Raw genomic sequence first — 24934 nt, 5'->3', positions numbered from 1 at the left:
CTAGATGTTACATTACATTATGGTAATAAGTCTACAGCCATCCTTTTCATAAGCACTTCAAAAGGAAAGGGTAATAGTTTAAGTTTACATGATTTACTCCAACCGAACAGATAAAAAACCTTGTTTGAGAGGGTTGGCTTCGAAAGTTGCAGTAAAACAAGGGCTGCTGAGATGCAGAAACCCCTTCAAAGAGGCTCTGCGCTTAAACCACTGCAGAGATGAGCCCAATTAAAGAAAGTAAGGCTTTCTTGGTGTTTATTCTGGTGGTGCCCTGTGACAGGGAGCATGATCTAAGGAAAAATAGTAGCTTTAGTCGACCATAAAAGAGAGAAATCCCAGTCCTCAGGCAGGGTTCAGCACCATGAACAGTGACATAAAAAAGAAAAGCTTTGCTTCTGTCCCTCAGGCGGCGCTGCCAGTGAACAGGTCACTGGGAATGTGAACTTTGGAAACTAATAGACACTCACAAGCCACAATATGGGATGACTGGCTCGATCGAGGCGGGAAGTGTGAGTATTAGCGTCACAATCGCTAAACTTGATCAAATATGAAAGGGGGTCTTCCAAACATTTAGTCTTTGTGTCAAAACAACATTGCACTGCAGTTACTGAATGACGCTGACATTTGTGACAACGTTTTATTTCCTTCTTTGATTTGACGCACACTTTATTCATAGTAGACCTGATCGTTATTAAATGTTTATCTAATTAGGGACTAAAGCAAGGTCTTGAGCTTTTGTGAGTTCGGACAACTTTAGTACAAAAGGTTAGAAGACTAAAACAGGTCAAATATGTCACCTACTTAATTAGACCGACTCTATCCATCACACACTGCATGAATCTAAAAAAAAAAAAAATCAGTTTACTATGTTTTTTCAGTGAAACTTTTCTCTCTATTCTCAACCAAGATATTCTATTCTCTAACAAGATACTAATCCAGTTCTATCTTTTGCGAGCAAGAAATTCGCCTATTTCTACAAGTGAGATGGTGTGCGAGCAGCTGGTTTGCGCTCAGAGAGAACCTCCTTGATTTCTCATCAGCACCAGTCCCAGAATATGGCCAATAATGTTGCTGAGGGGCGGGGAGGAGCGCGGTCTGCAGACCCTGTAAGTCTGAGAGTCTGGCGGGGTGCCGAGGAGAGGCAGCAGGCAGCGGTGGCAGAGATGGGCTCACACCTCTGAATCACAGTTCATCCTCCGGTCAGGTATTTTGGAGCACAGGGTTTTTTTTTCCGAGTGGCTTTTTTTGGTGTTGTTTGCTACTTGAAGACCAATTGACAGCAGCGTCCAAAAACGCAGGAGCGGGAAGATTTATACTTGCATTCCGACGCTCAGCACTCTTCTAGTCTCACCTGCACTGCCGGTAAGGAGGTTCGCTGCGATCATAATGGATCCAGAAAAGCGCTTACCTGAATTGGTGGCCGAGAAAAACAGCTTGGACCCCTCCTTTGTGCATGCGGCGCGCCTGCTTGAAGAAGGTAGGTCAGGCATTCCCTTTAATCTAATTTACTTTAAACCTTGCCCACATGCGTGATAGGCACATTCACCGCGTTTCTCTCTTCTGAAGGAAGCGTTGCATTGCATTTTGTGGAGGTATTGACTTCATGGGAGCATGTGTCAAAACACCCCCACTTGATTTTAAATGCTTAGCCTTCTGGATGGCAGTGTTGCTGTTTAGGCTACTTCTCTTCAGCCCCTGTGCAAAACTTTGTGGAAAACTGTGAGTACAGAAAGTAAAGTGTGTGTAAAGTCCTCACCTCTGACTCTAAACCATTGCTCTCCAAGGTCAAGCACTGGAAACAACAAAATGAAGCTTCACAGAGCAGTTCTGCCCGGCTGCGGTATAGAAAAAGAGTGACAGGACTAATCACCTTAATTGCATGATGGATTAGACTTAAGATGTGTTGATCATTCTCTGAAAAATGCAGTGCGCTGCCAGCTGTTCTCTGTGCTGCATATGGGCAGGGTTTTTGTAAACCCTGCGACTGTAAGTTTGTGGATCTTCGTAGTAATTTGTTTGTCAGAGCAAGACAAACTACAAGGGATGAGGGAAGTTTGGGTGGCCCAGTGGTGCAAAACAGAACAGCACAAGCAAACACACAACAAAATGTAAGAAAATGATGCACCCACAAAAAAAAGATTGCTGCATGCACAATAGTGAAAGAGAAAACACTGCAACATTTCAGGAAGCACAGCAAGAACATTTAAGAAAACACAAAAAAAAGCAAATAAAACAATTTTTAACAAAAAAAAAACAACGTAATTTTGCGAAGTTTTTGTTTTTTGGATTTTTGAAAATGTCTTTTGAGTCTGCTGCACGATGCTGCATGTTGGCACCGTTGCCTTCCAGCAAAAGTTTCTGGTTCAAATCCCAGCTGGGGCCTTTCTTTGTGGAGTTTGCGTGTGCTCCCCGTGCATCCGTGAGTTCTCTCCAGGTACTTGGGCTTCCTCTCACCACCCACAAACATGCATGCGAGGTTGATTTGTTATTATAAGGGCAGACCAACTCTTCTTAACCGTGTGTCTGTATTTTGGACACAATAAATGTCATCTAGGTAACAGAAAGTCATGTTGAGACGGATATTAGACTCACTTTCGTCCTGCTGCTGTTTATCCAACACGGTGCAATCGAGTTCAGCGTAAAGCATTTACTCATATTGTATGTAACCTTGATCTCATCCACATGTTAAGAATATGTCACTTTCTGGAGGAAACTCATCACTTCAAAGCAAATGCAAGACCCCTGCAAGGCTATTTTGCTTTAGAGATGTGACTTCTTTCTTTCTGTTGTGCAGAAAGGAAGAAGTCTGTTCTCTGAATGTACATGCTAGGTGGAAGTATAATCATAGATTAGAGTAATGTGCTATTGTGATGTATAGATGGATGAATCTACTTTCAAATATGCTCAGCCTAAATGAGCTTACCGGGCATTTTCTTAAAACAAACAAGCAAACGTAAAAGTAAAGTATTTTGTCATTTAATTCTAAAGGCAGCCGATTTAAATAGTTATTTCCTCATTTTCCCCCAAATATAACACCACAATCTTTGCTTTTTTTGACAAATTTTAGGAAAAAAACCATCAAAGTCGGACTGTTCTCAGATTAATGCGTTGTAACTAGACAGGATGTTTGTGCTCTGGTGCTCTGCCCCCTTGAGCTTTCTTGTTGAAATGTGTTGATGAGACACCTGACAGTACCGCTTTGTCCCTAACTGGGCTCATCTGTCACACAGTTCACTTTGCCAGACTTACTCGAGGCTGACTCACATAGCCAGAATACAAATGAGAAAACATGTCAATTAGCACATTAAAAGGGTGCTATGCATGTGCTCACCTCCTGACACATTTTTCATTTATATATTTAGTTTACGCAATTCTTTGCGAACCGGTCACGGATACATTTGAACTTCACATACTCAGAATGTGTCCAACAGTGTCCAGTGCAGTGTAGAGTACAATACAAATCGATGCATAAATATACAACACACTGTGGTACATTGCATTGAAGTTGTAGTGTAGTAGCTCGTGATTCCCTGAAAAGAATCCTGTTTGCAAGATAATCACAGAAACCACAGTGTCCCTACATCAACTCTGAAAATGTTGAAAAATGCAGGCCACATGTGAACTAATGGCAATGATTTACGCTGAGCTCACAGAGCTCTTTTGACAGCCTTTTTGCTTATGAAAAATGCAGAATAATGCGTATATGTGGACACCAAGGTGAACTGCATTCACAGATTTAAAGATCCACAGCCATCTATCTCTGAATAGACATGTATATGATCCTGCATTATTCAGATCACTCTCTAGAAACTGCATGACATGGATTTACTATTGTCTCAGTTTACATCTCCATATTTATGAAATTAATTATTTACTGTCTGTGAATAAATTATGTCCCCTCCAAAATCTTTTGTCTTTCTTGGAGCAGCTTTTAACCATTTGAGATGGAGCTCTTTTGATATCTCGTTGTAAAATAAGGCTTGGTGCGGATAATTATTTTTTAGAACACACCACAATCTTAATGTATTATTTGGTATTCAAAGTAAAAATAATATATTAATATCAATATTTTCAAATACATATATATATATTTGAAAACTTTCTACAATAAATAGTGAATAGCGCCATCAGTCGCCCCCAACGCTGTTCATTCTTGCAGAGAAAGTCAGTGCATGTCAGTGTAGCATGAGGCTAATGACTGCTCAGACTGACAGATAAAAGTCACCTCTCTGCTGTGCTTTCAGTTTGCTCTGACTAAAGAACAGTGTAGTTGTTTTAATAGTGGGTGGAAGTCAGAGACAAGAAAGCCAAGCTTTAAATAGGTCCCATAGGTTTTTTTTATTTGCAAGACCATGTGCCATGTGCCATGCATGAAAACCAATGGGGATTCCTAATAAGCAGAAAGGAAGTATATGATGGACAAAAAGACGAGCGCGGGCCATTGAGGAAAACACTAGAAGTGTGTGTGTGTGTGTGTGTGTGTTAGTCTGCAATGCGCTCTCATTTTCAGTGCTTTTTCTTTTCAATTACAAGATCTACTTTACGCTGCCCAAAACCATTTTGTCATGGTCTGTAGTATCATGGCCTGTAATATCATGGTCTGTAGTATCATGGTCTGTAATATCATGGTCTGTAATATCATGGTCTGTGATATCATGGTCTGTGATATTAAGGCCATTTCAAGTACATCTTGGTAGAGTTACAGTGCATATGATAGATAGATAGATAGATAGATAGATAGATAGATAGATAGATAGATAGATAGATAGATAGATAGATAGATAGATAGATAGATAGATAGATAGATAGATAGATAGATAGATAGATAGATAGATAGATAGATAGATAGATAGATAGATAGATAGATAGATAGATAGATAGATAGATAGATAGATAGATAGATAGATTAATTAATGTATTTGCAGTACAGTTTAAATAGCTTGTGCTGAGTTTATTCTAGGGTGAAACACTAGCTTTTGGGAGCTCAAAATACTCCAGAACACATCATGTCAAGTTTATTCATTCACGCTGTTCATTTTCACCTTCAATATAGCCATTCTTATTAATGTTTGAGCACTCAGGTTTAAATCCAAGCCCAAAGCTGAGATTTATTGTACTTACACATCACAGTTTTGGTCAGCGTCTGTTTGAATCCATTGTATTTGTAAAAGTAATTTCTGTAAAATACTCCAGGCTGATATTGATGCTTTATGAAGGACTATATAAACAAAATATGCTCAAACATTTTGAGTAATGGCTGCTAAGCCTGAACTGATAAGATTCAGACAGCACATGAGCCTGTGCAATTCTGTGCACTCTGACGCTATATACAGTCTCGGTTTTAGTCAGGCTGCAATGGAGAGCATCAGTTTGGATGCTGGCAGACACCAAGAAACTGAAGGAGAGATTGTCTCAAGGAGGAAACACAACAAATTTTCCATCCACTGGGCGGTCTAAGATATACCAAATGTAAATGTTATAACACAATGCTTATACTGTATTTGCATTAGAAAAACATCTTGAGTTTAAATGGCAAACACACAGGTGGATATTTGCACAAAAATAGTGAATTTGACTCTAACGAGCAGCTTTTTATACCTTTTATCTGAATGGCATACACCATTTTAAAGGTTTATAAATCCAAAATTCTCTAACATCCAGATTCTGTGACACTGCAGAGAACCAGTTATTGAAATACCTGTGCATGCCACAGGAATGTCACGCAGCTTCACAATTTCATAGGAATATAACTATTCTGGTAGAACTAAATTCTCTTATGAAAAATTGATTTGGCACGGACACAAAAGACAGAGTGGGGAAATAGCTGAAAATTCTGGCTGTCTGCACGAAAGACGTGTGGGAAGCAGGTGCAAAGTGCACACAGCAAGAGATTATACAAGTTAAATGATATCATCACACTTTAACAAGATTACTCCTTTCTTTGGGGGAGGGTATGTTAGTGAAACCATTTTGGGCTGAAGTTTCGGAGGGACCCTGAGTCACTGGTATGGTGTGTTTTGTTTTTATTCAGCAATACAGTAAGTGAACAAAAAGAAAGAACTGCCTTTGGTGCAGCCACCTGTGAGACAATCTCTGTGCTCTCTGTTGATCGGCAAGATAATCCAAAAAGTGCTTGTCCAAATTTCGTGTGACTTAGGTGGAGAGGTGGCGCATGAGAGACGCTAAGAAAGAAAGAACTTAAATTTTGGAGAAAATGTTGAATCCCTTAAAAAATTATTTAAGATTGGACCTTGTCGGAGAACTGAACTCTTAAGATGCCTGTATAGTTCTTTGTGTTGCTGGCCTTATGTTTGGACATGTCATGTCCAAGGTATTCACTTAGTGCCAGTCATATGACTCAATGGATCAGATTCTGTGCATCTAAAGCACAGAAACTTTTACTTTACCTTGACTTTTTTGTCTTTTTGACTTCTTTTTTTAATTGATTTGCATGCCATTTCGTCCATGAAGCCTGAAAATGAAGATTTTGACTTGACTCTCTTGCTCATAAACTGTTGCTCACATCTTCTGTGTATCCATTATGCCTGCTCAGTATCCAGCAATGACCCAGCTTGTAGTGACAGATAAATGGCTGCCCATGTGGTGTGACCTATCAAAAGAATGCAAAAATTACATCTCAGGAAAGAGAGACATTGAATCACATTTTTACACATTAGGCCGACACGCTGAGTGACTTACAATGAGTGCATGGGTCGAATAAGATTAAATTCCAAGGTCACAGGCATTTCAAGCAACAGAAACAAGTGGATGAGCCAAAGCTGCAGCACTCAGACAATAGATATTAGATAACAGATTATATTACTGACTGTGCCTCTTCAATGTTAACATATAAAAGGAAAGTTCTAGATAAAGAAAGAGGAGACAGACGGTAGTACAGATTTCAAATCAAATCTGGTTAAAATTTATGTCATTTTAATGCAAGTTTGATCCTTTAGAACACAAGAAGGAGTAAACCAGCAACCACAACTGAAAATGTAGAAACATTATTATGTTTCATTGTTCAGTTTTTAATCTTCAAACAGCCTAGCCAGCCCGTCTACATGCGTTTTCATCAAACCTACCAAAAAGTGTCCCATCAGAAATAAAATGCTACCAGAAGCTGAAAAAGGGAATAAGATCAGGCAATAATTATCTGTTAATCAGTTAAAGTATTGATATCCTTGCACACCCCAATCCTAACTGTTTCCTCGATTAACTAATCTGATAAGTAATTAATTAAGGGGCTGTGGCACTCGCATTTCTTTAGGAAAGTCTTTTTCTTGATTTCCTTCAGAGCTTTCAGGGAAACTAGTTGAAAACGAGGCGTGATTGGACTTGCAATGCTTCTGCGCACTATATCCTTTCACAACATTAATGCATTCGTTGCACATTAAACATACTGGTTTACTACTTCTTTGCTGTTGGCAATGTGCACAAAGTCAATTCAGTGCATTTACTCTCAGCAGATCTTTACAAGCGTTTTGGCCACAAAAGGGACATTCTGAAGCTTGCGTGTCGGAGTGCTTTGCCGTGCTTTTTAGCCTAGAAGGCAGCTTTCCCACCATGTGTACAGGTCAAACCAATGGGTGATTCAGCAAATTGCACTTGGGGTTACCCACCTCACCTCACTCACTCTGTTGCTGTAGTTACTAAGAGATACATTTTAGATACAGACTCCTTCTAGCTTAATATCAATACCTCAAGGTATTTCATATTGTTTCCTTTGCCGGGCAATTTTTTTTTTCCTTTTCAGATGACTTTGTATGAATTGGTCATATTTTGATTGAATGAATTTGATTGGATTATGATTGTATTACAATGAACTGAACAATAATTGGCTTGAAAGATACTTGGCTGTGACTTTGAAATGCCTTGAGATGACGTTTGTTTTTATTTGGCGCTATACAAGTAAAACAGAATTGATTTGAACGTTATTTATTGGTTTTTCAAATGTTCCTCAGGAAAATCCCTGAGAAGTAGGAAAAAGACGTAACATTTAGAGTTTTTGGCACTCGTCTTCTCCCACAAAAGTCCAAACCACTGTGTCAAGATTTTAGTCAAGAATGTAAATATCAGGAAAAAGTTAATGGAAGGGTAAATACATGATACACTATAGGCAGTATAAATATAACAATAGAAGATGATCTCATGAATGCAAAGTTTTTCATTCTCTTTAGGCCATAACTATGTATTAAAAAAATGCTGATTATTGAAACTCCATCAAGATTAAAATGTGTACTTTCTTGCTTTCAATATGCAAATTGTGTGGAAAAGTAATTATTTTTTTTCACTTTACTTTCCAGCAGTGTGCTTTCAGGAGAGAATTTGAAGATGGTAGTATAATTACTTTGAAGATTTAAATCTTTTGCACCCTGTCAGCTGCTGTATTGCCTCAGCACAGCTCAGATAAAAACACCTAAACAACCCGGGGCCAAACAGAGGGGCTTATTTCCAGCCTCCATGTATTTCTATTGTCCTGAGACAAAAGGGCCAAAGCTAACTGTATATTTCATAGTTCACTCTCCTCACCAGGTCCTCTCTACTAGGCTGAGTGCAATTGCTAGATCTTTTTACTATGTCTGATGTGAATGAGCAATCGGTTGTTGGAGAGTAATTGCGCTGATTACTTTTTGCAACCAGTGTGAAGTCATTATTGTAGATATACTGTTCAATAGCTGGAAGAAATCAGCGAATAATCTAACCTTTTAAAGTGAGCACTCAACAAAGCCTTTGCTTTTTGGCCTCTGACTGTAGCCGGTGCCGCTGTTCACAGCGCAAAATATAAGATAATAACGATTCTATTCAGTGTTGATTGGTTTTCTTTGTATCAACAAAACATTTGGGATTATTTGGATATCATCAAAGGATAAAGGGAACTGTTAGTTATTACCCAAACCGCTGCCCAGACAAGTACAATGCAAAAGGCCAGCCACCAGCTACAAACCTTGAAGAGGGGAGCGAGTTCAAACATGTGCTTGTCCATCAGTTTTACTGGTTATTCAAGGTTTTCAGTCTTTCAGCAAGCTTTGCAAAATAAAAGGTGAACAGAGTCAAAAAAAAAAAAAGTAAGAAAGAGGATGCTTACTGTGTGCAATATTTGTTTGCACAAAGCGCATGTCAGAGTCCAAGGCAGTCCTGAGTTTGCTCGACTGGGTGTAATGATATGCATCTTCATGCTCTGTTTTATCTCATCAAATCCCTGTGTGGCATGACAGTGCAGCAGTGTGGAGATTAATCAGACCTATGTCGGAAGAAATTAGTGCTGATTGGATTCATTCAGGTGTCTTATTTTACCACTGTATGACTGTTTTCTCTGGGTTCTCATTTCTCTGTCGACCCATCAGAAAAACAACACCAACAGAGCCCTAAAGCAGAGACACGAGAGACAATGTGATATCACCAGAATCATCTCGGACTCGCAAGCACACATATTTTAGAAAGCGGCTCTTGCTCAGCAGCAGAACAAACTGGGTGCTTTAGTAGTATGGACGTCATGGCAAACAAACAACTGGAATCCAATAAAGCTACAACGGGAGGATAAACAGCCGAGCAGTAAACATCCCATCTACAGCAAATAATGTAGCTCCCATTTCTATTCTTTTTGTGTTGCTGAGCTACACATATACGACTTTGTAAAGATAATAGCTCAAGCACTGAAGGGGACTTCTGTTTGTGCTATTTTCTTTTCAGCAAACCAAACAAGAGCTTCCCAAAGAAGCAAGGACAAGCTGTGAAAGATAATGAGTTCAGTATAGTCCATGACAACAAGTGTTTCCTGTTATATTGCAAATTGATTTCTTTTGCAAGAATATCATGCTTTTGTTTTTTGTTTTTTTATATGCAGGTGATGCAAGTTTACTGCATTTAGCACAGTATTAAAGAAGGAATTCTTACAATTTTTTCTTAGTAATTATTTATGACAAATCTTACAAAATCTGAAGCCTGAATGTGATGCAAAAATAAGTGCAAATTTAACAATGGATACAGTGGATACAATGGATACTACATGCATTACCTGCCATGCTCATAGTCTCCGGGATACATGAGCTTGAAACAGTTCCTGTCTCTTTTGATGCTCTGTGTCACAGCATACAGGCCAAAGCTGGCAAATTTAACCTTAATCCATGGCGGGCTGACTGAGCAAATTCTCTTTTTTCAGCAAAACCTTGTCTCTTAACTCCACTACAGTTGCACACATTTATCTGGGACCTGCTCGGTTAAACCACTGAGCAGCTCCACTGACGCAGTCTGGGCAATGCAACAGACGGGATCCACAGCACCAGAGTGGCCACAGAGTGTTTTACTCATTCACTTCCCCAAATGAGTATTTCTTTTTTTTTTTAATCCAGCATGAGGGCTGAAACCAGTGACCTTCAAAGCACATTCCCACTTCTTTGATCTCCTGGCTCCTGCTGCTTCCTTCCACATATTTGACAAAGATAATAGCAATAGGAGTGTGCGCGATTCTCCGTTGTAAGATTTTCCTCCTTTTCTCTCTCTCTCTCTGTCTCACACACTGTCAACTGATGAGTTCGCTAACAGAATAAATTGTGTTCTGTATCTAAAAAAAAACAAAACAAAAAACAGATATTGTGGCCAAATTAAACATTGTTACTGTAGTCAAATTAATTCAATCTCAAAAACGTAGACCTACTGGAGTCTCTGATGATTCAAGAACCACAGTCTTGTTGATACCTGGAGTTGGCGCTCCACAATGACCTCCTAATGAGCTCTATTTGATGGTATGAATCTGAAATGTGCACGAAAATGGTCAAACAATGCTTTGTCGACTCATCTATCCTGCCATGTCTCTTTTTGTTCGTGGACTTTATACCTGTACTGTAGCATCATCACACAACTTCTCAAGAGAGCTTTGTTGCTTAAACACAGTGTTGTTTTGGTGCATTTGTTGAAGTGAGTGGTACTTTCATTCTTCCCTGGAGTACCAGCCTGTCGACAGCTATTCTAGTGACTCTGAGGGTGCATTATACACAGAGAGGGCTTTAAATTGAACGCTTTGTTCTGTGTGTGTTTGTGTTAACATGCCTACACTCGGCTAAATAGAACTGAAGTTGATGGGAATGTCAGAGTGTTGGATGAAGTAATGTCTTTATCAAATGATGCAGACAGAGGAGAGTGTATCATATTTAATGCCATCCCATTTCCGATGAAAACAAACAGCAACAATGCCAACTGAACTACTGAGCCCCGCGGCTAATGTAGCTTCAATCACCTTGTCCCGTTCATCTGTGGATGCTATATTTAGATTTTAGGACTTGGTAGTATTAAGTATCGTTTTGCTGTTTGTGAAGCAAAGCTAGTTCAAAGAGTAGCTGTGTTTGCACATTACAGACTGTGTTTGATTATTTCTCTGGGCAAAGGGTAGTTTTTTCAAAAGGCCACATTTTATAAGCTCCAGCTATCTGGGGACACTTGTTTTGTGCAAAGTGTCACATAAGGAGATGTGAATCAGCTCGGCAGATGGGAATAAAAGGTTAGAGGGGTCTTCCAGTCTGTTTACCTGTGATTTCAACAAGAGGTTTCAGGCACAGTCTGTTCCCAGTGGCAAGCAGTAGCAGGCTGGCCATTACCCGCCTCACTGGCCTTACATAGTACAGTTCTTTTTCAGCCTCACTGGAAGACACGCAAAATCACTTTTTATCAGTCCAAAGTTTGGACACACCAACAAATTATTTTTGAATAAGCAGATGTGTCCCAACTTTCGGTGCTCCTGGTCAGATTTGCTGTTTTTGTTAAAGCTAAGTTCTGGATGATTTCCAAAAAGGGCGTAAAGTTAAAGACGATACATTGCACTAATACAGTGTTGCTCAATTCCGGTCCTCATGACCCAGTGCCCTGCATGTTTTCAATGTTTCCCTCCTCCACCACACCTGATTCAAATGAATGGCTCCTTATCAGGCCACTGCAGAGGTTGATGACGAGCTGATCATTGAGAGGAATTGAGAAACACTGCACTAATAAGACTAACAAATTAACAAAAAAATGGAAATGGCTCAAAACAAGACCTGGGGTGCCCTTCATGTTCAGTTCTATAGCGAGGATCACAGCTTGTAAATGCTTTTTGTTGCCTGCTAAGAGAAACCATTTCAAGTTGTGGAGCTTTTTGCTCATTCTTACATTTCTATGGGATTACTGAGCCTGCATGCACTGGGCTGTATAAGTCTGTCCAAAGGTTTTCAGATATTTAGGTTGGGGGACTTTGAAGGTCGTGGCAAAATCCTAAATTAAGCACCTCTTGAGATGCACCATAGAGGATTACGAGGTGCATTTAGGATCATCGTACTGTAGCAGAAGCCATTATCTTTTCATTATTCAGATTTTAAACAGTTAACGTTATGTTTACTTGCAGAATTTGTATTTATTTTAAATGGATGCAACTTTCCCTCTACCAGTGACAGACTATCTGTGCCACTCGCTCAGCACAGGCTTCAGCACAATGCCTTTACAGCTGCAGAGATCCTCCGTCAAAGAAATTCTGCACTCCTATTTTCTTCAAGTTTACTTTTGAAGGCAAAAAGCTATTTGATAACTTCATGAGTCTACAGGCTTAGCACCAAGTAAAATGCATCAGGCTTATTCAGAACTTCAAATTCACTTTTTTTTGTGAGGATACAAGAAATTATATTCTTTATGAGAGAAAGTTTATGAAAGTCACATTTGTGTATCTGATGTGTACAATAGTGCACCACCACTCCAGCCTGCTGAATCTTCCTGACGAACAGGTATTTAGATTTGTCTTTAAGAGCTCTAAGAGTGATTCTCTCTGAAAGTTTAATTTGTCTTCCAGAGCTCAACTTGACCTCTTCTATTCCTGTGAACTGTAATTTTCTAATCACACTGAGAAACTGAGGAAACAGCCACCTGAAAACTCTTGGGCATCATTTTTATAGCCCTCTCCTACTTTGTGAGCATCAATTATTCTAATTTCCAAAGTGCTAGGCAGCTGCTTAAAAAAGGCAGTGACTGCTGATTGTTAGGACAAGGTTTAACAAGTATTTATGAAACTTTCCAATTTGCATTACCTGCCCTTTTCCTGATTGCAAGCAGTAACCCTAACAAGTTAATCAAGACGTAAGACCTTAAGGCATGAAACTTTTTCACGGTGCTCCTTTCCTTTTTTTGTTCACTTTAAAATCATGTGAAACCTAAATATTCAGCTATTCTAACTTGAGACATTTAAAAGAAGTTTTAGCTTTTAACCTAATGCATGTTGGGAATCAGTTCATCATCTGCCTAAACTAATCACAGTAACACACAAGGGGATTTTTAGCAGTGGTCCCAGACTTTGGCATATCTTTTAGCCTGAGCTTCACTTTTGAAAAATGTTTTGTTGCAAGAAACAGAGACAGCGTGATATGATCTGAATAATCTTGCAAGGTTTATCAAGTGTTCAGAGAGACCGAAAGTCTTTTTAAGCCGTTGGAGTTTGGTCTTTGATTTTTCTAGATAAGAGCAAAAACAAGCAACCGTATTTGTTAAAAATGCAAAACTTAACTCAGTAATACTTGGCATACTTGCTATTAGAAGCTTTTGTGAGTGAATACTGGCATTCACTGGGATCATTCAAAAATCATTCATCATCCAAAACATTTTATATGGAATTTGAGGACATCAAAGAGAATTCAGTGATTTAGGAGGACTTATTTCTCTTCATAGTCAACTTTCTTTCCAAGTCACTTGTCTTTTCAATTTACAGCAGAAGAAAATGAGTGCATGTCAACGGAGGTTCCTTGATATATGAACAAGAAATAGCTTCCTTTCAAGAGCCTTTTGAATATGTTCTAGAAGTCACACTCGTCTCACTTTTTACTACAGAGTAACTTGGGACACATCTTATACAGGAGTTGTGCATCTTCCAGAAGACATGCTGCATTGGATTGAAACCAATGATTTGCAAAAATTAGCTTCATATGAAATTCCACACACCTAATCACCCCGAATAACCTTTGCCATATAATACCCTGCAGAAGATCTGTGGTGTATTGGGATCAGAGAAGTCTGCCCACGAGGGTTCAGACTGTAGTGGCGTGAGGCACAGCAAGCTGAGTGTGACTCCTTCTGCTGTTGCTTGATTGGAATTACTGGATTATAAGATTACGCAGCTTGACATAACAGGACATATCAAGAGTCAACAGGATAATCTTACATTGTAAGGTATACGAAGTGAGCATAATAGTGACAGGAAATAATTCACAAAATGTACTGTGTGATACAAAGCATGTATAAATGTCCTAAGGTGTCCCCAAGCGCACTTTTCCCAGCTTGCCTTTCATGTTACAGTCGGCTCTGAACAGACCAGAAGATGTTGACTAATGTTTTTCATTTCAGTTACAGAGCTCATTTTGTCCTATTTGTTTTCCTTTTGTGTTTTTCTGCAGAGATTGAGAAGTATGAAGGTGATGAGCTGAGAAAAGATGGTGACACGAAGAAATATCTAGATATTATCAGCAATAAAAATATCAAGCTCTCCGAAAGAGTTCTCATTCCAGTTCAACAGTATCCAAAGGTAAGGTTCACAGCAGCCGTGTCTTTGTAAGGAAACTGTAAGGCAGTATACGAGATGAGAGATACATTTAAAGAAGGAGCTTTTTTTGTGTGATTACAGTGAATTTAGTGGTAAGTTGGTCTACGGAACCTTTTTGTCTGGGCATTCTACAGTAGCTTGGCTGCACCTGGTCACAAACACGTTGAATTCAAAATCCCTCTGAGCTGTAATCTGGCTTATAGAGAGCCCCCTTGCAGTGTCTGTTTATTTTGATGTAGTCATCAAAACTCAAAGTTTTCAGAAGACTAAAGCACCCAAGGGTACTGTGAAGAACAGTGATCATAAATCACTCTGTGACACAGTGCTGGGTATTCTGAGTTATGCAATGTCAGTACAGACAAAGTCTGAAATGTAGCCTAATGAGGCTGCTCCATCAGACTGCTGGGCAACAACACACTGCTGCTTTAGGCAAACTTAAAGGCTTTACATCCACTGCAGTCGAGAAAAGCTCAACAGCTTATGCATTCACACATTCATGCACCAGGAAATATATGCTTTTATTTCATGTTCAGTAATTACAGCATATTTTACAATACAGTGAAAGAGTACACTAGATCAAAATGATTAGGCAAATTTTAGCCCACACAGTCGGTAAGTAAATACTTACTGTTTATTTTGGAAACCTTCACGATCGCCGATTGGTCAGAACTTTTGTAATTAAGATGATTAATCTTTCACCATAACTCTGTCATGCCTTAATAAACCTTACATTAAAAGTGTACATGAATAAATGAAAATCCATAAGCCTTTTAATTACTAAACTAACGATTTGCCAAGAGCAGGTGTGGTTTTCAAAACATTTTAATTAGCTGTATGTGTGGGCTCAAATACACAAATTTCTTTACTTCTTTCTTTACAGTACAGTCCATCTGGAGCATTCAGTATTAGTTTGCTTAACCGGCAAACAAAGAAAAAAAAATCATGAAAACATCCTAAGGTTAAAATTACACGGTGAGACTGAGGCATAACTAAATGCACCTGAATGTAAGAGCAGTTGCCAGGAGTTTTAAGCAACACGAATATTGATTTTAACACAGATTTCTGTCACGCCTTTTCATTTCCTGATGTACCTTAAACTTGACTGTCAAGAGTGAAGCACTGCTAGCGTCTTCTTTTCATGTTATATTGAGGTTAGGAGCAGGTTAGGAACTAACTTCAGCAGATATAGCCACTGCACAGTTGTTAGACGTCTTTAACACAGTGCCAAAAGTGTTATTTTTTGCTAAACTTAAAGGCCCTGTTAGTTAAAGAATAAACTAATTATCAGTACATACAGTTCAAAAAGTTGTTAGAGGAGTACTTAACCATGGGAATGCAGTGGGGTATTGAGGCATATGTTTGAACAAATATGAACTCCTGTTGTTGATATGTTGGTGTCAGATACAATGTGGCATATTGGAGGTCTCATAGATTCCAAGCCGCTGCAATCAAAGCTGTTCTGGTATTTTGCCATGTGGTTTCTTGGGATCATAGAGTTTAGCATCGTATTGGCTATGTATCTGTATATAAATATGATACATTGTATAAAACAAATAGTGTAAGAAAGAATGATCTCCACCTCAACCTGCAGCAACTTTAGGGCAAAATATTGTAGAGCATGTGTTTTACTACCTACAGCAAATTATTTCAGTTCAGTTAAATAATTCTTTAAGGGAAATGAATTTTTTTGCTAAATAAATTGGGATGGACGTTATTTTTTTCCAACAAAAAACATTTGGCAAACTTTGTAAACGGAGACGTGTGGCTGAAATCTTGAGAGATCACAGTGAATGGATGGGGGTGTTGTTTTGTAGCATGGCAACAACTTAAGTGATGATGTCACACACTGTGGCGGCAGGTGAACGCTCTCAGCAGACAGAAAAAAACCCCAAAAAAACTCACAGCATAGGAAAAAATATTAAATATATGTTCGCATAGAATAACAAACAAACAGAAAAATCGGATTTTTGGATAAGAATGTTCTTGACCAGCAAACAAACAATGAATTTCAAACAATGAAAGTGATTTTAGGTTGAACGTGACAGAATGATGTGACATCTGAAATATACATATAACTGACTGAGGAATGCAAAAGCACCCAAGATGGTTCAATGTGGAAGCAAGACAATGAAAGCAAAAACAGCGTATTTTAAAGATCAGGGTGAGCTGTCTCGTCTCCTCTTAGCTGCTGCACTCTACCTGTTATCTGACTGAAACGCTTCACACTCTGAAACTGTTTTTCCTATGCAAAACCCATAACAACAACAAAGTGACCAAGAAATCTACATTTGTCAGTTTGAACAAACTATGAACGAAGTCGCTGGGCCTAAACATGAACTCTGTGCGAGAGGAGAATACTTAAAAGCCCTCCTGCTTTTAAGTGATCTCAGGTTCAATGTACATGATTGTAATTCATGGCTGTTACAATGTCAGCCGAGGGGGAAATTGCATGGATCATGAGTGGCCACAGATAGAATAGAACGACAACTATTCCAGAGTCACTTTCTGATGGATGGATGGATGGATGGATGGATGGATGGATGGATGGATGGATAGATAGATAGATAGATAGATAGATAGATAGATAGATAGATAGATAGATAGATAGATAGATAGATAGATAGATAGATAGATAGATAGATAGATAGATAGATAGATAGATAGATAGATAGATAGATAGATAGATAGATAGATAGATAGATAGATAGATAGATAGATAGATAGATAGATAGATAGATAGATAGATAGATAGATAGATAGATAGATAGATAGATAGATAGATAGATAGATAGATAGATAGATAGATAGATAGACAGACAGACAGACATTTTAAATGGATCTTAGTGGCAGTGTATCCACTAGCATGCATGCTGAGTAATGTTGTGAGTTCCAGCTATTTACTTTGTGGTATCGTAGCAGTTTCTTTGCAATGAAATATTTATGAGCCGGAGGTTTGTTTTGATAGCATCGGTGCCCGTATGGTACAGACAATAAAACTATGTAGCATCACAGAACGGGACTAAGCAGGCCTTTCTCTCAGCAGACACTTTGACTGGGAAGAAAAAGCTTTTCTAAACAGATTAATAAGTGCATACATTATTATTCAAAGCACCTGTGCTCTGCCTACTTTGTCGTGTTAAAAATGTCCACAGTGAAATCTACCTGCAGCATGTGCCTGTCAGTGTGCCACACAGAGTGATTTCTTCAGCTGTTGGTCTTTCACATTAATCTTTCCTCAGTGACTTTGTCAAATCTGGATTCATGTGGATGACTCCCCTCAAGTAACAATTCAATTATCTTGGATTTAATTACCATGCAGCGAGATGGCAGCTGTAAGCTCGAATAAGCACTGTGAGATGGCTGAGAGAGCAAATCTGTGACATTTTCATGTTTTGCTCTGCCACCAGTGGTACACATTCAGAATGAACCAGAGTAGCAGACATGTGAAAATAACAGAGACATGCAAAAGTTCCATTATCAGGGGAAATCAAATAAATACGTTCTTGGTGTTCTCACATGGAGGGGCCAGATATTGGATTAAAAATCAAATATATTCATTTTTTAATAGAATTTGAATAGATTTTTATTCATTAAATCTAGCATTAATGTAAAACTCCATTCTGGCCCACAAATGGATGTATTTTATGAGCAACTGATCTCTCTTTTCTAGTCCAACGAGTAGTTCTCAAAAATGTTAGCCATTATCCTTTTCTGTATCGGTGTCCTGTGGGAGCAACTTGATTATGTTCTTGTGAGGCATAATGTGTTCGCCATCAGTGTTGTCATTCCCAAGCTCTGTGATGCTTTCTTTTTTGTTTTTCTCATTGTCTTTGTAGGGCATACACTTCAAAGAGGTACTTCATGTGGCTAATTGTCATTAACAGAAAGTGCAGTGTTACCAAGATGTTTGAGGCAGTGACACTGCAGTCTTATGGGGTGCTGACTGTGCAATTAGGTCACGGAAGTTGTTGTTTGACAACTGCACTGTCCCTCTGGATTGCAGCTTTGCTTACTTTGCAGAGATGTAACGATTTACTTCATTGTATGAAGCCATTATTCCAATCCTCTTTTATTTTTATGGAAAACATTTTTTATCTCTGTTAGGCGACTCAGTGGTTTTCATAGCTCCACTGGTTTTCATTAACCATCTAATCAGAAATTAACTCACCCTTGGGAAACTAAGTGAACGCAGTTAACCATAAGATGCGGAAAACCTTTGTCTTTGACATGATGGGAGAGGAAATTGACCCTTCTTCCTTGTGTGTGTAATGCTACTTCACCTCTACTAACAGACATAAAACAAGCAAATAAAATGTTCAGATTTCCCAATCACCGTCTGTTTATTCTTAGTTTTGCACACAGTATATTTCACGGCGAAATAAAAGCAAAAGTCAACACTCATAGTTAGACATGGCTTTTGAATAGCAAGAGGTGTAACAGTTGGAAAATAAATGGGGTGGAAACAGAGACATAGAAAGTTAATGGGAATCTCTTTTACTGCCCAAAAAAATGACTCAATTGGCAATTTTTAGGGAATCTAAATCAATTTGATAGAGTGAAGACTTCCAGAACAAAGCTTAATCACTTTCTCATCACCGACCCGAGGAAGAAACAGCTAATTGATTTCTGTAGTGTCCAGCAGGGCTCCTTGGACAGAAGCACAAGTCCGTCCCAGGGCTTTCGATAAGGATAAGGAAAATCCAGTGGGTGGAAGAAAGCAGCCAGCAAGCGTGTGCGTCTGCGTCTGCGTGTGCATGCGTGTGTGGAGGTTGTGTGAATTTGCAAGGGCGGGTCACTATTTTATGCATTTTACATTATAGCCCAAACTTTGACATGTGCCAGTGTTGCAAAATAACTAATGTAATTTCTGTCACGTGGAAATACTTTTAAAATTTTGGCTCATCTTTGCATCTTTGATTAAGATGTTAAGATAATGTCATATCGCAGAGTTTGGATTATACACAATGTAAAAGTTGCCCTCCTGTTCTATACATCATGCTCTACTGACAACCTGGGTGTTTTGGGCTGTAAAGTGTACATCAGGCTTACTGTTGTTTAGTAGCAAAATTACAAATTTTAGCCTTGAGGCATTCTTCGAGTGAGCTAATGAGGTCGTTCTATCTTTCATCCTTAAACTATTATAAATGTTGAAATAGAAAAAAAGATCGAATTACAGCAGGGTTGATCTCAGCTGAAAAGAAAAGAGGAGCTAAATCCATTGTATTTTTATTATTTAGACATCAAAGGAATTGATAAATAGAGTCACAAAATTATGATATGGGATGACTCTTTACTTAGGAAAAAAAATATTAAGATAATGCACTTTGTCATTTTCCATTGTCACTTCACAGGAATTTATTCTCAGCTGTTAAATGAGACAGTTTGATTTGCATCTAATGACCTTGGGGCATGGACTAGATTTTCAGATGCTGACAATGTCTTCGAGTTTGAATCTAGTGCTCTTTTGCAAATGTTAATACAGCATGTGATAATGTTGTGAACTTCTTCTTCTTTGATTTATTTATTCACTTTATGTTCTGATTATCAGAATACATTTAACTCATATCTGTTGCCTTTAATTTAGCATTCTATAGGCATATTTAAAGTCAAATAATAAGAATGTATTATTTCTGGGTTTGTGCCATTTTGAGCTTATCAGTTTTGGGTTATTGTAACCTTTAAATAATGCTTCTGCAGCTGTATCTCCACCATAGAGAAGTCCACTTGTTGGCTGCTCAGAGATGTCAGTGCCCCAAAGAAAGGCTTATCATGTAGGAAGGTGTTTTGTTTAGATAAGTACTGAATACATTAGAGGGGGTACAGAGTGTGAAGTAAAATTAAACACTTGTATGACTGCATCTTAGATCCACTTTGGGATACTACTGAGTCACTGTTTATGTGATTTTGTCCTGCACAAAGCTGCTCATGGGATATAACTATGACAACATGCCTCCTTGTGTTAAAAGCCCATCCAGTTGCAGTGTACACTGTTTAAGCTCTATACAAAGTATCATCTCTGACTGGGGTTTCAGTAAATCCGGCATTCATTCTAGAAAAATAAGAAAAATTAAAAAAATAAATCACCATGTAGCAAAATTCCCTCGATTTTTTATTTTTTTTTGGTATTGTGATTACAGACGGAGTAGCTTCTCATAGCTGGTAAATATTCCTGCAGATTGTAACTAGTGATCCATAGAAAAAAAAATGTTTGGAAAATCAAATTGCATCCTTCTTAAAGTTGTCTAAATTATTTGATAAATGACTCTGCATCATGCAGTCTTGCATTGATCTCATAGAGCTCATGACTCAAATGCTTGGACCATTTTAGCTTATTTTAGCTTAGCATTTTGGTTATACTCTTTCCGTTCACGCTCCAATTTATTATTTTTTTCCTCTGCAGGCTACTGTTTTAGCTGTCTTGATATTCCACCTGCATATTACCAATTATTCAGACAAATTCATGCAAATGTTACTTAGGGTCTGCTGGATATAACCATAATTGCTAATCCATTGCCCATGTTAAGTTACGAGGTCGATATGGTCTTTAGTGAAGAAAGAAAGAATGATTGCCTTTGTTTAGGCTGTGACCAACAACAGTGAAAAAATGAAGCACAAGTATTCAAAGACAGAGACTGCACACCTCATTTTGTTTTTGCATTTTAAACAGGATTTGTAAAGCTTTGTCTCTCAAGTAGCTGACAACAGGAAGGCTGAGTGGCTGCTGCTCTGACAGCAAACCCAGTTTGTGCTGATTGGTTTTATGGTCCTCTGCAGCGTTTGCAGCTTTGCATCATTTTGGTATTGCCAGCTGCGTCTTTGACTCAACTTTTTTTGTCACCTGATAGAATTTCAGCCCAGATCGTCAGAGTCAGAGGTTGTCATTTTGCATTTCAACAAGCACTTGCAAGTCCGCATTTGGAAGGCAGGGGGGAAGAAGTAAATTAAGTCGCTGAACCTTTGTCGGAAGACTCAGATTCACAAACATGCACAAAACCTTTTGGGTTGGGTCAGGAAAAAATAATTGTTTGACATAAAACACAAACCCCCTCAAAACTGTGCATGTTCCTTACAAATTGCTGCTGTCAGAAAATGATTGTAAATAAGCACGGCTAATTTGTGGCTCAACATTGACATTATACCTATATGTGATTTATGATCAGGTAAAATGACAAGATTTTTCTCCGGTGAGTGAGCTGCAGAATTTGCATGAATCAAAATATATGTCTTGTTTACTGTCAAGTGTTTACATATTAACGGGAAATGGATAAATAGTAACAGCTTCCCCCTTCACATATGTCTCAAACAGCCACCCATCTGTGTTCTTCAAAGTCTGTGGAGCTGATATGCTCCTCTGATACACTCACAGCCCAGTAACCACCAACTCTCATTAAAGCCAAATGTCTACCTGTGGCTTTAATCCTACTATCAGACAGGACCTAGAAATCCCCACAAGCCCCGCTTACTAACTTGGCAATAAGTGCCTCAGGACATGTCGACTGGCACCAGTGCACTGCATCACATTTTCAACCAAATGATCTTTTGTTATTCTATGTTTCACTGCCACTGTGTCTTGTCAGTATTTTCTTGCCTCTGTGAAACTGACCTAATGTTGAGTGGGCATGGAAATAGTTAGGCACATTAAGTCACCCTGAGGTGGCTTTGATTTGTATTTATTATGTATATCATGTGCTTGTGAGCGCTGCCTTTGATGTTTGCCTTTTTATTGAGCCTCTCCTTTAATGGCTTTTTTTTCCTACTTTGAATCTAACAGCGTGAAAAAACAGAATGATGAAAGTGTAATATAAGTATTATTTTTTGTGTGTATGGAAATATTTCCTTTGTGCTGCGCTGATATAAGTTCTTTGTCGGGAGCATTTTCGACGTGGCTCAATATGAGATGAAGATGAAATGCTACCACCAGCATCTATCTTCATCCAGAGAATGCGGGTTATAATGTTTTACACAATGCATATTGTAAACTACATATGGTCAAACATCAATCACAAATTCAATATGGATATTAATAACTTCATGCTCAGGGAGACTGTGAGACATTACAGGTAAATGTTTTAGAAAGGATTAGTCCCTGTGCTTATGAATGTTTCAACATTACCCCTCTTAGAAGAGCTTTTGTCTGTACAGTATCAAGTTTTGGAAAGGAGCAACATTATGTTACTTTGCGTAATTTGCTCCATAGTTTCAGCTCTGATATCGAATGTGCACCAGCTGCCTTTTTTAAACCACCGCTGGATCATGCTTCCTTTTGTGGAAAACACACTCCGTGATTTTGAAGTCATCATGAAGAATAGTGATTCTATGAGAGGTTTCAGTAGCAGATTTAGTCCGCATGCACATGCTGCAAATAATAACCACAGTGAAAAAGCATTGATGAGAAATCGACAAAGAAAGCCTGTTTAAGTGTGTTTCTTTTGTGCTTAACCTTTTTCAGAAAACATAAACACGACTCTTCTTTCTGTCACCACAGAAAGAAGCAGACGTGCTCGATATCAAATTAAAACTGAGGGGAAAATAAACCTCTATTCCACTTAGAAACTGTAAAGAAGGTTAAAAAAAAAATCTGATCTGACCTTGATATGATAAAATCCACATCCTGCACCCAAAAATAATTCTCCACAAACTTGCTGTTAGGAACACAAAGACATGTTCTCCTACAGCACTGTTTGACTTAGATGGATAGTTTAAAAAATTACATTGCTTGAGGCATCTTGTCAGGCTTAGCATGGCTCCATCTGGAACTTTTCAACCCTTTCTTCAGACACCTGTCAGTGCTAGAAAAAAAAAAAAACTGTAAACAGAGCTCAAAGTGTTTCATAAGTCAAGTATCCATTCACAGAAATGCATGTAAACAGACAAAGCTTGAGAAGTTTGAGCTGCACATTTGCAACTTAATGAAAAAGGCTGCACACCGAAATAATGTTGTGCAAGACAAAACAGAACATGACATTTTCAGGGGGAAAATGCGTTTGCTTGTTTCTTCTTTATTTGATTCTATTTTTTTGCACCTGCTCCCTATTCATTCCACTGTGCTGCTTTATACTTTGTCAGACAGTGTGTTTCTCAATTTGTCTCTGTTTTTTTTTTTCTTAGGACAAGAGCAGATTTCTTTTATTTTATAGTGTCAATGTAATCTTGTTCAAAAGTACAACCGCAAAAATACACGGAGATCCTTGTGAGAAGTGCACTGCTCAGCTGCATTATCAGAATCGCACATTCACATCAGTGCAGGTCAACATTCTGCTCCTGCTTTAAGCTCTGTCGACGCAGAACTTACTGCAAAATGACTTTTTAGAAAGATATTAGAGCTCTGTTAGAAAAAGTTTATGTATTTTTTTTGTACAAGTCACACTGTAAAAAAAACAAACAAGTGTCTTTGTGCATAATTGCTGCATTCACCACGCCCTTCCTTTTGATATCTGCATAGTTATCAATGTTGAGACTGTAGGGGGTACATAGCATCATTTCAAACCTCATTTAACACTGAACCGTACCCCTTTCTGAAGCTCAAATTGCTCGCCGTGGAATAGCAGAGAGGCTCCAGACATTCATTAGCTTAATGAAAACAGGCCACTCTTCTTCTACCGCCCAGCGAGTGCGTTCCTGATGTAGCCGCAGCGACCATCTGCTCTCCAGCTCCCTGCCAGCTATAGGATAGTCCCGCGCACAGCAACTCCTGTGAAGAAAGGCATCCACAAAGGTGCTTTAATCACTCAGTTCGGAGGACAGGCAAGGACAATAGGGATGCTTTCTTTTTTTTTCTTCTTCTTCTTCTTTTTTGGGGGATGGGGGATGGGAATTCAGCTCTGCATCCCCTGGCGCTTTGCTGCATTCACCCGTGATGTTAATGATGCTCATGGAATAAGCTGAGTGTGCAGTTATTGGAGTTGAGTTGCAGCAGCCAAACACAGCTGGCAGTAAGTTATTAGCTGCTCAGCCACAGTGGGAGAGGGTGCATTCTGGAAAGGTTAATATCATTTAAGTGTTGGCCAGAGTGTGTTGTGGTGGGCGGCTGACCACCTGTTCAGCGTTGGGGGTGGACTTTTATGATCTCGTCCAACAGCAAACATTTGAAAGTCAAACACATTCGTTGCAAATATGAGATGTTATAGGTAGTCTTTATGTTTGTTTGAAGTGATAATAAGTGAGGTCTCCTCTGTTCACTGTGCGCTCACTGTGCTCCTCAGGAACTAAACACTTAACTACAGTTTTTTAATGAATTTCACCTTTTTGGATTAATCACTGCTAATCTCAGCAGTATGGTGCCCACAACAATACAGAAACTATACCTCCTTCAATATGAGCACTAGCTGGTGCACAGTGTGAGGGAAATGATAGTCAGAGCCCTGAGGCTTGAATCTGATGGTTTGTCAT

The 24934-nt window shown here is 38.8% G+C and overlaps 1 protein-coding gene across 2 annotated transcripts in view; it reads left to right on the top strand.

The window, feature by feature from the left end:
- The first annotated feature begins 1110 nt into the window (after positions 1–1110).
- khdrbs2 (KH domain containing, RNA binding, signal transduction associated 2) overlaps positions 1111–24934 on the top strand; it is a 65802-nt gene continuing 41978 nt past the window's right edge. For both annotated transcript variants that reach the window (XR_011917022.1, XM_072391136.1), the window contains exons 1-2: positions 1111–1477; positions 14400–14527. Coding sequence is in view for 1 of the 2 variants with exons in the window: in XM_072391136.1 (XP_072247237.1) it covers positions 1387–1477; positions 14400–14527 (219 nt within the window). In the remaining variant the exon portion in view is untranslated. The remainder of the gene's footprint in view (positions 1478–14399; positions 14528–24934) is intronic.

This window comes from Leuresthes tenuis, unplaced genomic scaffold (genome assembly GCF_036924035.1).
Source record: "Leuresthes tenuis unplaced genomic scaffold, fLeuTen1.0.hap1 SCAF_8, whole genome shotgun sequence".
Taxonomy (NCBI): domain Eukaryota; kingdom Metazoa; phylum Chordata; class Actinopteri; order Atheriniformes; family Atherinopsidae; genus Leuresthes; species Leuresthes tenuis.
The sequence above is the reverse complement of the archived record's forward strand: the minus strand, read 5'-3'. Positions and strand labels throughout refer to the sequence as shown.